The 15,817-nt window shown below is 34.5% G+C and overlaps 1 protein-coding gene across 6 annotated transcripts in view; it reads left to right on the forward strand.

Moving 5' to 3' along the window:
- The window catches only part of LOC101711466 (cAMP and cAMP-inhibited cGMP 3',5'-cyclic phosphodiesterase 10A), a 339,917-nt gene that overhangs the window by 259,561 nt on the left and 64,539 nt on the right, over nt 1-15,817 (forward strand). For all 6 annotated transcript variants that reach the window (XM_087193588.1, XM_087193587.1, XM_004856934.3 and 3 more), the window contains 2 exons: nt 714-900; nt 14,610-14,752. In XM_087193588.1, coding sequence (XP_087049714.1) covers nt 714-900; nt 14,610-14,752 — 330 coding nt within the window. The remainder of the gene's footprint in view (nt 1-713; nt 901-14,609; nt 14,753-15,817) is intronic.

Consider the following 15,817-nt stretch of genomic DNA (forward strand, 5'->3'; position numbering starts at 1 on the left):
CTGGATGGGTCTCAAGCACAGCACAGGAAATGAGAGAGATAGACACTGAGCTCTGTCCATGACTGCCATACAGTTGGTTATGTAGCTGTTTCTGTGGACCTCAGTCATGTTTACAAAAGTATTTCCTCAGTTTGGAGTCAGCAAAACATTTCTTTTAAGGACAAGGTATAACTATTTTGGGCTCTACAGGTCTTTTTCACAAGTCACCATGGACAATTCCTAAATGAATGGTGTGGCTGTGTTTATAGGACAGAAGTGGGTTGATTTGGCTAGTGGAATGTAGTTTGCTACCCGTGCTCTAATTTTTTAGTGTGATAACACCCATTTGAGTTGGTTTCACAAATTATGTCTCTCATAAATATCGCCAAGTTCAAAGGAAGTTATCATTTTAGAAAATTTATATTTTTTCTTTGAATTCACCTTGTCTGCTTACTGATGCTGGATACTGAAAACACAACTATAAATCAGAAGCCATGTATAAAGACTGCTCTAGAAAACTTTTGATAACCAAATAACAAATGAGTTAGAATATTTTTAAAGGATTCTAATGAGATACTTTTAATGTTAGTTTATACTTGAATTTAGAACCTAACAATGCCGTTGTAGGTATTTATAGTACAAGCACATACATTGAGATTTATGATAGAATGTGTCATTTATTTTCTCCTGCTTTTTCCTCCTGCTGATTGCCTTGTTTCTTCATGTTCCCCCAGAGAAGTGGATTTGTACACGGGCTACACCACCCGGAATATCCTGTGCATGCCCATTGTGAGCCGAGGTAGTGTGATTGGGGTAGTGCAGATGGTGAACAAAATCAGTGGCAGTGCCTTCTCCAAGACGGATGAGAACAATTTCAAGATGTTCGCTGTCTTCTGTGCCCTGGCCTTACACTGTGCTAACGTAAGTACCAGCTGGTAAATACCATTTTACTGCTTGGTATTAATTCATAACCTTTTTTACAAACTAGGAACAGTGATTGCTGGTGATACATGTGCTAAGAAATGGCTTAACGTGCCTTGAAAGAAAAAAAATCTTCTGATATTTTGAATTTGTTTTTTATACCTTTTATCTTGAAATAATATTACACTGAAAACAATGCTACAAAAATAGTATAAAGAATTCCCTAAGACTTTCATCCATGTTCCCTAAATGTTAATATATTTACCACTTTTACTTTGGTGTACTTTCTTTCTTACCAATTACCTTTCTCTAGTCTACCTGTTCTATAAAATAATATATAATGTTTCAGCTTATAGTTTCTAAAATCAGAGACATTATTTTTCTGTTGCATACTGAAAACATCAAGAAATATGTATTTGTGCTATATTAGTATACTTGGGCTTTTATAATAAATACCAGACTGCATGGCTTTGAATAACTGATAATCTCTGTTTCCCAGATTTCAAGGCTAGAGTTTCAAGGTTAAGGTGTGGTCAGGGTTGGTTTCTCCTGAGGCCTGTCTCCTGGGATTGTGCAGGGCCTCCTCCTCCATGTGGCCTCACCTGGTTTTTCCTGTGCATGTATGCATATCTGTGTCCTAAAGTCCTCTCTCATGAGACACAGGTTACATTGCAGCTTATTTTACCATACTTATCTCTTTAATGGCCCTATCTCTAAATTTGTCCACATTTTAGGTACTGGGAATTGGGCTTCTTCAGCATGTTGATTTGCGGGGGGCATACTCAGACTGCCAAAGCACTGTACTGTTTGTTGATCAGCAGACCTTTTGACACACTTCTGCTTTAGAACCATTCTTTAATTTTTCTGTTTTCTGTGACCTGGGTGTTTTTGAAGCATAGAGGTCTAATAACTTGTAGAATGTTTCTTAAGTTGAATTTGTCTGCTGTTTCCTCATGATTATAGGAGGTTATAATTCTGACACAAATGTCTTTGTGCATCCTGTTGGCAGGCCCATGTCTATCAACAGGGACATTCACTTTCCTTATTTGGTGAAGATAGTATCTGAAGGTTTCTCCCCTGAAACTTTTTCATTTTTTTCCCACTAGCTCTTTTTTGAAGAGAATTTGCACACAAACCTCTTATCATCCCACACCCTACATATTGACAGCTCTAGTCTAACACTACAGAAGTACTTCTAGTCATCTCTCATATCAATCTTTGGAACTTTGTTTTGTAACAGAAATTTGACTCCTACATTTGGCCATCAATTTTATCCTAACTTACTTCTTTTATTTTTAAGGAAGCTGGAAGAATTGTTTGTATTTTCAGATAAAAAGGAGTAGAGAAAAAGGTTTATTATATACAATTTCTCTGAACTCAACCTGAGATAAGATACCGAAAAGTACTGTTAGTTTTATCATCAAAATTATTTTTAATGATCTGTCAGTTGAAACTTTATCTAGGTCCACCTTCAATAGTTTATGAAATCTTCTGACACCATTATTAGATGTCATTAACACGGGTATTTTATATTACACTTTGTTTCAAGGGATATTTATATTAACATTTTGGAACCAAGGCTATCTTTGAAATAAGATGTGGGGAAAAAAGCATTTTTAGGTAAGAGAGATGAATTTGGAAGTTGAGTATCTTAAAAATCTATCCAGTTGTCCGTATGTCCCTCGAAACTTTGATTCCAAAAAATATGTGTTAGTGTAAACACAGCTGTTATTTGAGGAACTAGATCAAGGGGGTCAAAAACTTCTCTAACCTAATTGTATCATAAAACCTAGATTCAATCATGACTAAAACCAAACCAGAAAAATAATGCATTTGAAAAATCATAAACGGGCATTCTGATTTCATATTGATTCTTTAGGTAAACTATTTAAGGTAAAGTCTTAGTAAAATGACAGGAATTGGTTTATACTGGAAGTGATGGTCAGTTTCCCAAGCAATGCTTTACATCACCACAAAGTGCTGCTCTCCAGCAGTAGCATGTCCTGTGTCTTGGCAGTCCTGTCAGGTTGTCACTGTCACTGAGCTCAAGGACATGCTTTTAAGGTGCATGTTGGAAGTATATGCAGTGCAGCTTCAAGCTCTCTGTGGAATACATTATCAATCTGTTACTGGAATATTTTTGCTCTTTATTGAAGCTCATAAAAATTGTTGGTGGATGCCTGTAATTCTAGCCCTCTGGTGCATGCCTATAATCCCAGCACTCTGAGAGACTAAGGCAGGACAATTATGTTTGAGCAAAGCCTTGGCAACTTAACAACTTAGCAAGACCCTGCCTCAAAATAAAAAAATAATAAAGAGATCTAGGGATGTAGCTCAATGTGAAGTCCTGGTTTCATTTCTCAGTACCACCAACAAAACCCCAAAAACAAATTGTATTATTTCTGAAGGTATTTTTCAACTCAGAAAAGAGTATGAAACTTCTGAATCTGCAAGCTCAGGTGACTAACCTTCTCTGCTTCAAGTCCCTGGCTTTCCACTTTGATGAGAACTGGGTTTCGGGTAATTGTAAAATTTTGTTCCAATTCAGAACAAGGAACAATTTATCTTCTTTAAAATGATGCCCTCTATTTTTGCTTTGTTGAAGCAATCACCCTTCTAAATCATAAATAAAAGAAAACATCCCTGAAGTTATGTTAATATCAATAGGTAGCAGCTGATTCTCTTACAGTGGCTTCTCAGAGCCTTAATTTTTTGAAGACTTTAGTGTCATAACCACTATAGAAAGGGTCAAGATCTGAATTCATATCATCATTCTGGCACTTGTTTTTTTAAGCAAGTCTGCTGTAATACCTTGAGCACTTTTCTAACTAGGAAAAGCCTCTTCTGGGATGCTTTGTCCCTAAGAGATGAAGAACCCACAGGCTTCCTTCCTTCCATGAAGTTTGTTTCTTCCCTGAGAACACACATAAATAAATATTTATGATGGTCATTTTATTTAGGATTTTTTTTGCCTTATTGTACAAACTATAACCTCAGAGAAAATATATAGAAATGATTAAAAGGCTTTGTGCACTCACTGTGAAGTGCTCTTTAGTTTTTGGCTATGATTAAGTTAGAGTGAGGGTGTTGATTCTAGGAAACTCAAAATAATTCTGCTTTTGAGCAGCTTATGTCCTTAATAAGAGCATGGAAACCCACATTCAAATTGCTTCTAATACTGAACATGATAATACAATGGCTTCTTTTATTATTGTTAGGCTCAGTGGTCTGGTTCATGAGGCCTAAGAGGCAGGACACATGGCAGGACATAAATATTCATTATCTCTTTAGTTTACTTTATTTCATCTGTAGATGCATTGAACTACTGTGTGTTTATTGAATTAAAGGGCCGTGTGCCTGATTGGCAACATCACCATTCAATTTATGGAATTAGCTAATAGTTGGAAGTACTATCAATGGAAAAGAGTCATTTGACTGAGGCTTTTAAAACTAAGAGAGCCAATTTCCTTAAATACTTTATGATTTTAAAGAAACATTTGACATGATGCAAGAAGCTAACAGGACTGTAATACTTGTCTTTGTCCTGAAGAAAGGAACTCTTCAGAACAGATTTGCTGTGTACATTTCACACGAGACTATATTTAATATGGAAAATTCACTATTCAAATGAAACCAGTTGGCTAGAGAGAAACTTAGTAAGTTGTTCAACCTTTATTCTTGAATTCAAAAAACACATATGTTTTCTATATCAGATTGTAGATGTAAAGATCACTATAATAAGATTTGATGTAATGCTTTACTGTGTGATAAGCCTTGTTCTGGATATTTACATATAAAAGTTTAGTCTCACAACAAATCTGTGAGTGAAATTATTATCTCCAGTTTACAAAAGAAAAATCAGGCACACAAAGTTTAAACAATTTGCCCAAGGTTACATAGAAAGTATGTGATAGAGCCAAGGTTAAGTATGAACTCCCCAGAGCTCCCCAGCCTTTCATTTGACATTGTTCTTTCCTAAGGCTGCTTATAAGAAGACAAATATTAAGATGTGTTTTGAAGCTCTGTGTGCAGACTAGGGTGTAATTAGGGTTCTCCATAGATCCAGAACCAATAGGTTGTATAAAGTGATGGATGCAGAAGAATAGATAACTAGGGGAATTAATTCGCATGATTATGGCAGCTGAAGAATCAACCAGTTGGCTATCAGTTGGAGAACATGCGAAGCCAGTAGTGTGATTCAGGCCAGTCCAAAGGCCTCCCAACAAGGGAAGTTGATGGTATAACTCTCAGTATGAGGCCAGCAACTTGAGAACTAGAGAAGCTGTTGCTGTAAGTAATGGAGTCCAAAGGTCATCAAACCTACAGTTTTGATACTACCTGCAGAAGGGTATCCTAGCTTCAGAAGAGAGAATGATTTCACCTTCTCTCAGCCTTTTTGTCTGTTTGGCCCTCAAACAGTGGCTTGATGACTGTCATCACTGATTAAGAGTGGGTCTCCTCTGACCAGTTTCCAGTGCTAGTTTCCTCCAGACACACCCTTACAAACATACTTAGAAATGACACTGTACTAGCTGTGTGATATCCCTTAAGTCAAATTGACACTACTAATCATCATAGAAATAGGGGTGGTGTCCAGGAAAAATCTTCATATGCATACAAAGTACCATGAAGACAGAGCAAACACAAAGTTATTAAAAGACTTTGGAACAGAGGAAGTTTACCGCTCAAATATATGTTGAAGAATAATGTAAATAAAATGTATAATTGTGAATAATGAGCTGACTATTGAGAAGGGTACTCAAGAACAATGTTGAAAATCCCTAAGAAAAGTTTTCAGGGAAATATCTGAAGTCTATCTTATTTGGTAATGAATTGAGTGACAAAGCTATGTTCTCAAATTCAGCTGTCTCTTTGTTAGTAGTAACATAACACACATACACACATACACACACACCCCGTATTGTTTTTAATTTGAATGCCTAGATTTTAGTGCATAACAGTTCTTAGATTACATCTTTTGGATAGCATGAAAGGAAAAGTTTAATCCTTCTCTAAGTCTGCAAATATATAAATAACCAATTTCAACTGAATTCAAATTGTTTTCAGTGCTCAGTTACATATTTTATAACTAATATGATCATTCATTCATTCCACAAATAGGATTAGACCACTCATTCATGTTAAATACTGTGGTAGGTAGAGAATAAAAATTAATAGATCTTAAAATCTGTGTGATTTCCTGCCTTCTTTGTACAGACATACAGGGCATTCTTTAGTTTTTAAAAGCACACGCTCTGCAGTAAATGTAGCTTTTCCTTCAAATAATACACTTTCTCTCTGCACTTCCAAATTGTCCCCTGACCATTCGTGTGTGTGTGTGTGTCCATCCTTAATGCATGCTGAGTATAATTGAAAACTCAAAATCAAGCAGATGCACATTTCAGTATCTACTCCATTGCTTTACTTTTTGCTCTTAACCTAGTTAATTTATGTTCCTACCCCTTAGTTCCCTCAACAGATGAAAGGAATAAGACCAATTCCACAGGATTGTCTTTGGGACCGCAATAGATAATGTAAATAAATTCTGAGTTCTGTACCTGGTCCATAGTCCACATTCACATGTCCTCTCTTTGCCTTTCACTCTCTTCAGGGTTTTTATATCATTACAGTCAATGTCATAAAATCTCAATTCAGTGTTACACATATAGCTGGGGCGAGGGTTGTTTGTTTTCACAGGCTAAACTGTTTTAGCAGGCTTTTCATTAAAACTGGGTTTTGGGCTGGGGATTTAGCTCAGTGGTTTCGCCGCCTGCTGTGCAAGCACAAGGACCCGAGTTCAATCCCTGGTACAAAAAAACCCCCAAAAAACAAAAAACTTGGTTTTGCGTCTTTTATGTATATCAAAAAGGAACTTTAAGTCAGCAGAGTGACTGTTGATGTTTACTGTAAGATAAAATTACAAGTTTATAAATCAGTAATTTTTACTTAAGATGTCTAAATTTTTCTTGTAAGGAAGTGCATTTGAGAAAAGTCACTTTTCTTATGCTTTAGCTTTCCTCTGAACCTAACTGTCTTTTTTAGTAAGGCCATAATAATACACACAAGAAACTTTTATTTTTTTCCCAGTTTCATATCAATTGAAAGATTGAGAGAAAACTACTGTCATCTTTGCACTGTTGCAGATCTCAGTATAGAAAAAACTCTGGTGCTGTATTTAGTAGTTTTCTTGGGACTGTCTTAAGGAAAATTTAAAAATTCTTCAATATTAGGGCAAAATTTTAGCTCTACTGAGAAAGAAAAGGGAAATAAATCATTTCTGTGCATTTTTTCTACTGTAGTTTCCATATACTAGAATAATTGTGCAGTTATAGAAAGTCACATTTTAAGTGCCGCATTTTTGCATTAGTATATTTTAATCTGTCAATAAGGGCTTTTCATTAACCCACTTCTTGGGGGTGCTAGTCCATTGATTCTTCCTTATGTTAGGCTCTTCCTTATTGGATTTATTTTTCCGCTTAACAAATGATTGCAGTGAATGTTTAGATTTTTTTTAAATTCTTACAATAAAAGACACATTGCCATTAATCCCCCTCAAAATACTCTGCCTACCTTCAACACACATATCCCATCATTTCTGCCACTTTCTGAAGCAGTTCTGGAAATCCTGTTTCATGGATGTCTTTCATTGCTCTGTCATGGCTATGTCAATGTTCTGAATTGATTTGAAACATTCACTCTTCATAATCCTATTGACTATGAGTAAGAGCCAGATGTTGCCATATCTAGTGAATACAGTAGTTGAGGACACTCCATAACATTTTTATGATCCTGACTTTTGGCTGGATGGCCCTGGCCAGCAACATTCACTGAACTTTTGTGTCATACAGACATTCAGGAAAGAGGGCTTCCAGAATTGCTTCAGAAAGTGGCAAGAATGATGGAAGAAGTGTGTTTTAAATGAGGAGGTTTGTACTTTGAGGAGAATTAATGGTAATGTGTCTTTTACCTTAAAAAATATTTTTATAAAGTTTAAACATGCACTATATTTTTATCACACCTCACATGGTATGGGCTGGGTTTCTGAATCCTCCATGGTTTGAAACTAGTTTCTACCCCTAAGTCTGACAGAGGCAAGGCTCCCCCCTAAACTCCCCTCCTCATGCCACCACAGCATGAGATCTTGTTTGGGGGCTGGGGGGCTGCAGTCCCAAAGCTTTGAGATACACCTTGTGCTGAGTCTGTTAATTCTTTGGTCCTCTGCAGCACAAGATTGCGATACTTTCCACATATAGAATGTATGTTTGGTTTTAGAACTTAGTGAACCTTTTTGATTCCATTAATGGCATCATTTAATGATACTAATAAGCAACATATTGAAAATTGTGTGTTTTAACAAATATTTTGTCAATTTGACTTGAAATATAAATTAAATAAACAGGGAAAGGGTCAAAATTTATACTAGCAGCTCAGCTATCATTCTGTACCACATATTACCAAAGATAAACTACTTATATAGTGAAGACTACCTACACACAGTGGGCATTGATTTGCATGTTTCCCAGTTTCCGTGATGTATATGCTCCCACTATGGACAGTGTCAAACTCCCACATGATGCACTGATGCAGAGTTGAGGAAAGATGAGCATGATTGCTCCTTGCAAGACAGTCCAATGTTCCATTGCTGCTCAGGAAGAGTTGACTTCTTAGTTGGCACCAGAGTAAGACATAGAGTTGCCTGTGGGAAGTGGAGCCCTGTACTGAGACTCAGAATGTAAGATGAGGAAGCAGTAACAGCTAACTGACTGCAAGCTTGACAGACACTGGGCGGTGTTTGTTCTGAATTCTTGTGCTGTCTCAGTGACCCTTCATGTTCTTCCACACCTTAGCTACTGCGGCATCTGAAGTTTACAGATGGGGCATCTAAGCACAAGTAATTAGGCAATTAGTCTACATGTACACAGTTGATAAATGGTGGAAAACAGATTCAACCCAGGTAGGTGATTCCAGCGTCTACATACTGAAGACATTAGAACATTCAGATGTCCCCTGAACATCCCATTTGTAATATTATAAGGATTATTGTATAAATAGCCCCCTAAATATTCTGAACAATCACGAAATAGTCTTGTCTGCCAAGACATAGGGTTTCCATTTTATAAAATGTTAAAGGCTATATTTTTATATTATAGTAGAAATATATTATACTTGTATGTCCAGGCTGTCTTTACTGTTGTATCTATTCAATGCATACAGTTTGTCATACTCTAGTACCTAAGACTGCCAGGCCATCCAAATAAATTCCAATTTTAGATCAACACCAGTTGGTTCCTCTAAAACCCTCTTCTAGTTAGTGGGCCTAAGAGTAATTTCACAGTTGTCATAGGCAAATAACTTATGCAAAAAGAACTTAAAAGACAACATAGTTTTCTACCTTTATTAGTAACTTGTAATAGGATAAATAAAATGAAATCATTTACTGATAATCATAGATATTATTTTCAATTATTCATGTTGAAAGTCTTTTAGCAAATAAGAAATGTATAAATTTTTGTCAAAACAAGTAATTTTCTTCATGAAACTAAACTAGTTAACTTTTTTGTAATTAGTATTAACTTACACTAATTACAAAATAAAATGAATAAAAATTAAAATGTATATACTTTAAAACATTACATATTTATAAATGCAAATCATAAATAAAAATAAAATGCATTCTAATCGCAGGTCTTAAACTTATAAAATGACAATAAGAGGAATAACTACCTCACAGGATTTTTGAGAATTACATGAAATTATCCATGCAGAGCACTTAGTGCACTGCTTGCCACATAAGTGCTTAGCAGTATTGATTGTTGTAAAAATGTTATTTTTTATCATTACTTTTACTAGCAGCTTTGCCATCAAATTACACTGAATTACAGGCAGTATTCAGTTATGGTAAATAGTGAATAAATGCTCTTGATTGTTCACCTTCCTAACAAAATCTACAGCATCTTAAAAAGCGAGTAATATTTCACTTAAGTACAGAAGAAAAATTTGAAAACTTACATCTTGATATGTTTTTTAAGCAAATGATATTAAAGAAACTTCATTTTCTTGATTGTTAGCAAATGGATGGAGCTAGAAATCTTATGCATTAGGCAGGCCTTTCTTGTCCAGGATTCAGAGTTTCCCATGAAAAGGTGATGTTGTGCATCTGAGCAAAGGTGGCAGATGTGTCCAGCCAGTGTTTGTAAATCTCATCCAAGCACATTTTCCTCAACTTTTCTAGGGGAGAGCTTATTTTATAGTTGGCCAAAAGAATTCACAGTTATAAAGATGGATTTGAGAAGTGAGTGCATTTCCATTTATGCTACCCATGTATTTGCAATTTGTGGAAAGTACTTGGAACATAAATTGAATTTGTAGATTACTTATACATGCTTCTCTCATAAAGGGACAAATACTTAAAATCTGTTTCCCATTCCTATTGACAAATAGCAGTTTATATTTTGTTATTTAGAAGATATAGTCAAAGAAATAAACATTTTTTGAACTCTTAAAAGTCTAGTGACATTAACACTAAGTTAGAAAATAATTGTTTTTCTGAAGAAAGCTTGCTATGAAGAAAGAACTTTGAAAGTAGGTATTTGCAGATATTTAAGTATTTTCATTGTCATATGTCTTTTTTGCTGAAATTTGTGTGTCATGTACACAGATTATCATAACTGTCCCTATAAAAACACTGAGACCAGAAAAGTTTTGAGTAGTTTTACTGAGGTTTATTGATACACAATAAATTGCACATATTTAAAGCATACAACTTGATGTACATTCACACCCATGAAATCATTACCATATTCAATATAATGAATTTATCCATCACCTCCAGATGTTTCTGTAACACTTTGGAATTCCTCCCTCTTACCTTCTCCATCTTCAAGTAACCGTTGATCTGTGTCTATCACTTTAAATTACTTTGTATTTCTAGAATTCTTTTCTATAAATGGAATCATACAATCTATATTATTTTCTTCTGGCTTTTTTCACTAAGATTAACTGCTTTGACATTTATCAATGATGCTACATGTTTAAACATTTAATTCCTTTTTATTACTGTGTAGTATTCTGTTGTATGGATGAACTATAAATTATTTTTTCACTTATGGAGTAATATTTGTGTGATTTACTGTTTTGGGCTATTATGAAAAGCTGAAATAAATAGATTTGTACAAATCTCTGTGAATGTGTGAGCAGGCGCGCGCATGCCTGTGTGTGTTTGCAGACTTTCTTTTCCCTTGGGTAAAGGCTTATATGCACAGTGGAGGGCCATATTGGAGGAATAGGATCAACTGTTTAAGAAACTGCCAAAGCATTCTCCTAAGAGATTGAGATCTTTTACATAACCCAAATCATTGTATGCATACCAGTTCCTATACATCTGCTATCTGTATGTCAGCTTTGGTGAAGTCTCTTCTTGCATGTTTTGCCCTTTTTGTGATTGTTTTCATATTATTGAATTTTGATAATCTTTTATACAATTATAGATGCAATCATTTATCAAATAGGTTATTTGCAAATATTTGCTCCCAGTCTTTGACCTGTATTTACATTCTCTTCATAGTTTCTTTCCAAGAGCAAAAGTTTTTTAATTCTGTACAAGTCTAATAGATAAAATTTTAAAAATTATTATCATGTTGCCATCATGGTACTGAAGAAATATTTGCCTAACCAAAGCCCTCAAAGGCTTTCTCTAGTATTTTCTTCTAAAACTTTTATAGTTCTAGGTTTTATACTTAAGACTGTATTCACTTAGATTAAATACTTGTATATGGTGCAATGTAAGCATCAAAATTCATTTGTTTGTATTTTAATATTCAGTTGCTCCACCATTACTTGTGTAATAGACTATCTTTTCTCAGCTGTGCTGGTCTTGTGCTTTTGCTGCAAGTCAACTGAGTATACATGTGTGAGTCCATTTATATAACCTGTATTCTGTTCCATTGACCTGTCTATGCCCTTAATGCCACTGCCACCTGTTTTAATTATTCCAGCCTTATAATAAGCCCTCCACTCAGGTAGGATAATTCCTCAACTTTCATTCGGGTTTTTCAGACGTTTTGCTGTTCTAGGTCCTTTGTATTGCCATATAAATTAGAATCACCTTTCCATTTCCTGTAGAAAAGCATACTAGCATTTTGGCTGGCTGGTATGTCAATAGGTCAGTTCCATGGGTGGTGCTGAAATCTCCAAATGTGATTGTACATTAGTCTGTTTATCTGTTTTGCCTGCCATTTGTCTGTCATTACTTACGTCACAGGTTTATTGCATGCATGACATTTAGAATTGCTATGTCCTTTCAATGACTTCTTTATCATTTGAAACAAACTTCTTGATCTCTGATAATATCTTTGCTATAAAATCCCTTCTGCCTATATTAATAAACCTACTCTTTCTTTTGACTAGCATTAAATGATATATTTTTTCCATCTTTTTACTTTTACTGTAATTGTGTTTTTGTATTTAAAGTAAGATTCTTGTAAGCAGCAAATAGTTGGGTCATCCTTTTTGATTTAATCTAATGATCTTTGCCCTTTAATCTGCTTTCGGGGTTTTTTTGTTGTTGTTTGCTTGGGTTTTTTGTTTGTTTGTTTGATTGATTGTTTGTTTTTTGAGACAGGGTCTCTCTTTGTAGTTCAGGCTGGTCTTAAAGTCACTGTTAGCTCAGCCAGCCTCGAACTTACGGCAATCCTCCTGCCCCAGCCTCCGAAGTGCTGGGATATCACGCATGTGCCTTATATGCCTGGCTGCCCTTTAATCTTGATGTTTAGACCATTCACTTTTCAAGTATAGGTGCAAATCTGTGAGCTATTGGTTTTCTATTTGTTCATTATTTTCCTTTCTTACCTGTAAAATTGAATCTTTCAGGACTTGTTTTACGAAACAGGTTTAACTGAGTAAAAACTCTTCCCTATGAATAATTTTCTTAGAGTTATGTTCGTTTTGAATCTGTTTAAATAATATATAATAACGCATTTGATTATTTTGTAGGATCAATTGATTGACAAGAGGGAAAATGGAAATATAACTGAACTTCAACCAACATGTTAGTTATGGTTAGGATATAAAAATATAAGTGTGATGCTTGCGGGCAACTAATCCTACCTTTATTCAATTTGGATCCTCTTTGGGTTATATGTTTCTCAAATAATAAAACTGAAAATCTAAGTATTGAAATAAATTGTTAGGCCAGACCTTAAATCACTATCCCACAAACTATTAAAGAAATAATTTGACAATCAATAACACATTTAATTACAATGCTTTCATTAAAAAAAGTTGTTTAATGAGAACAAAACAGGCCTTGTTCAGTGAATAAAATATTTTAAAGTACATACATTTTAATGTTTTTAATTTTAATTTTTGTTTACATTTTATAATACAAATAATATATTAGCACAGTACACATGCATATAATTATTAAGGAATGTACAGTCATTGAGAGTGTCTCTTCAAAAGTCTTTTAATGATGAAGGGTTTTATATTCAAACATTTTAGAGACCATGCTGGACTAGAGAAATTTGTGATCACCAAGAAGCTAAATATTTTTATAGGGTGACATAAAGAAAATATCCTAATTATTGATCCATATAGCTCCATTTATATTATTATATAGGCTATGTGTATAGTATTATCTCCTGACAGCTATACTACACTAGATGTTAGGGAAAATACAAACTGTTAAGAAACCTACTCAGACTTGCCATAATATCACACATTTTCACCAGTAGTTTGCTGTTGAGGACTCATTTGCTTTTTCCTTTAAGTCACCCCTCCTAATTAATTTCACCTACTTATAAATTCACATGTACATATACAGATCCTTTCCATTTGCTTTACTTCTAGTCTGTTCCCTCATCTATTAATTATAATTATTTGTAAAATTACATTTGCATAAATATGCAAGAACTTAATTTGATAAGACAGTGAAATGTGCGTATCCATTTTACATTATTGTAGTCACATATTCATATCTCAACTTTATGGGTACAATCTGTGACTGGTATATACAAATTTGTGTTATACATTTGCAGTCATTGCTATAACACCAATGAAATCCCAAACTGATTCATTTTAACAAAATGAATTTTAAAAATTTTATTTAAAAAATAAACAAGTAAATCGTCAAAGGGAAAAGAAATGAAATCTCCCCAAGGCAGTTGAGCTTTATATAAAGCATCATGTAATTATTATTATTTTTTAACAGATTTAGAAGCATCTTAGGTCTTATATTCTTTAAAATCATTAATATTTATTTTCTGCTAATAAAATGAACATGCTTTATTTTCAGTATTTTTCTTACTAAAAATTTAACAATACAATGCAAAACATTGTAAAGAGGACAAGTAGTAATTTTACTACCTAGAGATGATGTCTGGTAAAAAGCTATTTTTAGGGCCGGGGATTTAGCTCAGTGGTTTCGCCGCCTGCTGCGCAAGCGCAAAGACCTGAGCTCGATCCCCGGTACCAAAAAAAAAAAAAAGTTTTTTTTACAGAATTGAGTAAGACTTCTTAAACAACAATTTAAAAAAAATCTTTTGCATCTTCAAGGTCTCAAGTGTCCATAGCTTCAGTGTCTGTGGAAATATGAACAGTGATAAGTCTACCTTAGTTTCAGTGATAGCTCTGATTCCATTATGGTAAATACTGAATTTTAATGACAAATTATTTTAAGCATTATTTCAATTAATTTTTTATTTACTTTCCAGATGTATCATAGAATTCGGCACTCAGAGTACATTTATCGGGTAACTATGGAAAAGCTGTCCTATCATAGCATTTGCACCGCGGAAGAGTGGCAAGGACTCATGCATTTCACACTCCCTGTACGACTCTGCAAAGAAATCGAACTGTGAGTCCTTTGCTTTGTCAGTTTCTTGAATTTTTTTAGTATTTAAAAAAAAACCTTATAGTCAAAGTTGAATTTATATTTAAGTTGCAAGGAACCTCAGCCAGCTTAAACCTAGACAAAGCAAATTAGTAGCCACATTATTGACTGGCTTCTGATAAAAGCCCAGCTAAGTGTGGCCTCTTACCACAGTGAGCAAAGTTTTCTTTATACCTTAGTTCTAGAGAATGACTAATAATTGTGTCATGACAATCATTTAATAAGTGTGTCCCACATGCAGTCTCTGTTCCACATGTTCCAGGCCCTTGAATCTTCGTGACAAATGGAGAGGGATATGATTACTATCCCTTACATATAGATAATAACACTGAGAAATAGAGAAAGATAATAATGTGTTTATGGGTCGGTAGATCACACATTTAGCAGATGACAGGGTTTGGGTGGGAACCCCTAGTGGGTGTGACTTCAGAGTTGGCTTCCAGAGCTGCTCCTAAACTATGCTTTCCTGCTCCACCAAAGAAGCTGTGGGATATTGTTATTGAAGCAACACGTTTCTCACTTTAACATAGTCCACTTCAAGAAGCATTTACTGAACGTTTTGGCACTGGGAAAATAAGGCTTGTGTGTTTTTCTTTTGGTGAATATTTACTGAGCCAGGCATGATGTTAAACCTGAGGGGAGGCCTTTTTCTCCATACGGTACAATCAGTGGTAAAGCCAAATAAATCTCAATGGCTTTTGTCAGTTTCTTCAGCAACAGAATTTTAATTTCACTGAATTAAGTCAAAAAAGGTTATAGAGCTTAAAATCACAAGTATTATGATTATCACTACTATCTATATGCCTCACCATTTTGTTTATAATTATCCATATTATATGCATAGTTTTGTAGGTTGTCATTTTCTTCTGATTAAAAAATGAAATTTGAACTTTATTTTGAAATGAGTTAATTTAACTTCAATGTTAACATTTTTATTACCTTGTGTAATATTTAATATTCAAGATGCCATTTAATATCAGATAATTAAATATATCTGTATAAATTTAAATTTCCAAATTAAATTCAAGA

This window comes from Heterocephalus glaber, unplaced genomic scaffold, assembly GCF_053883595.1.
Source record: "Heterocephalus glaber isolate CG9 unplaced genomic scaffold, H.glaber_assembly_v1.0 deba00001593, whole genome shotgun sequence".
NCBI lineage: Eukaryota > Metazoa > Chordata > Mammalia > Rodentia > Bathyergidae > Heterocephalus > Heterocephalus glaber.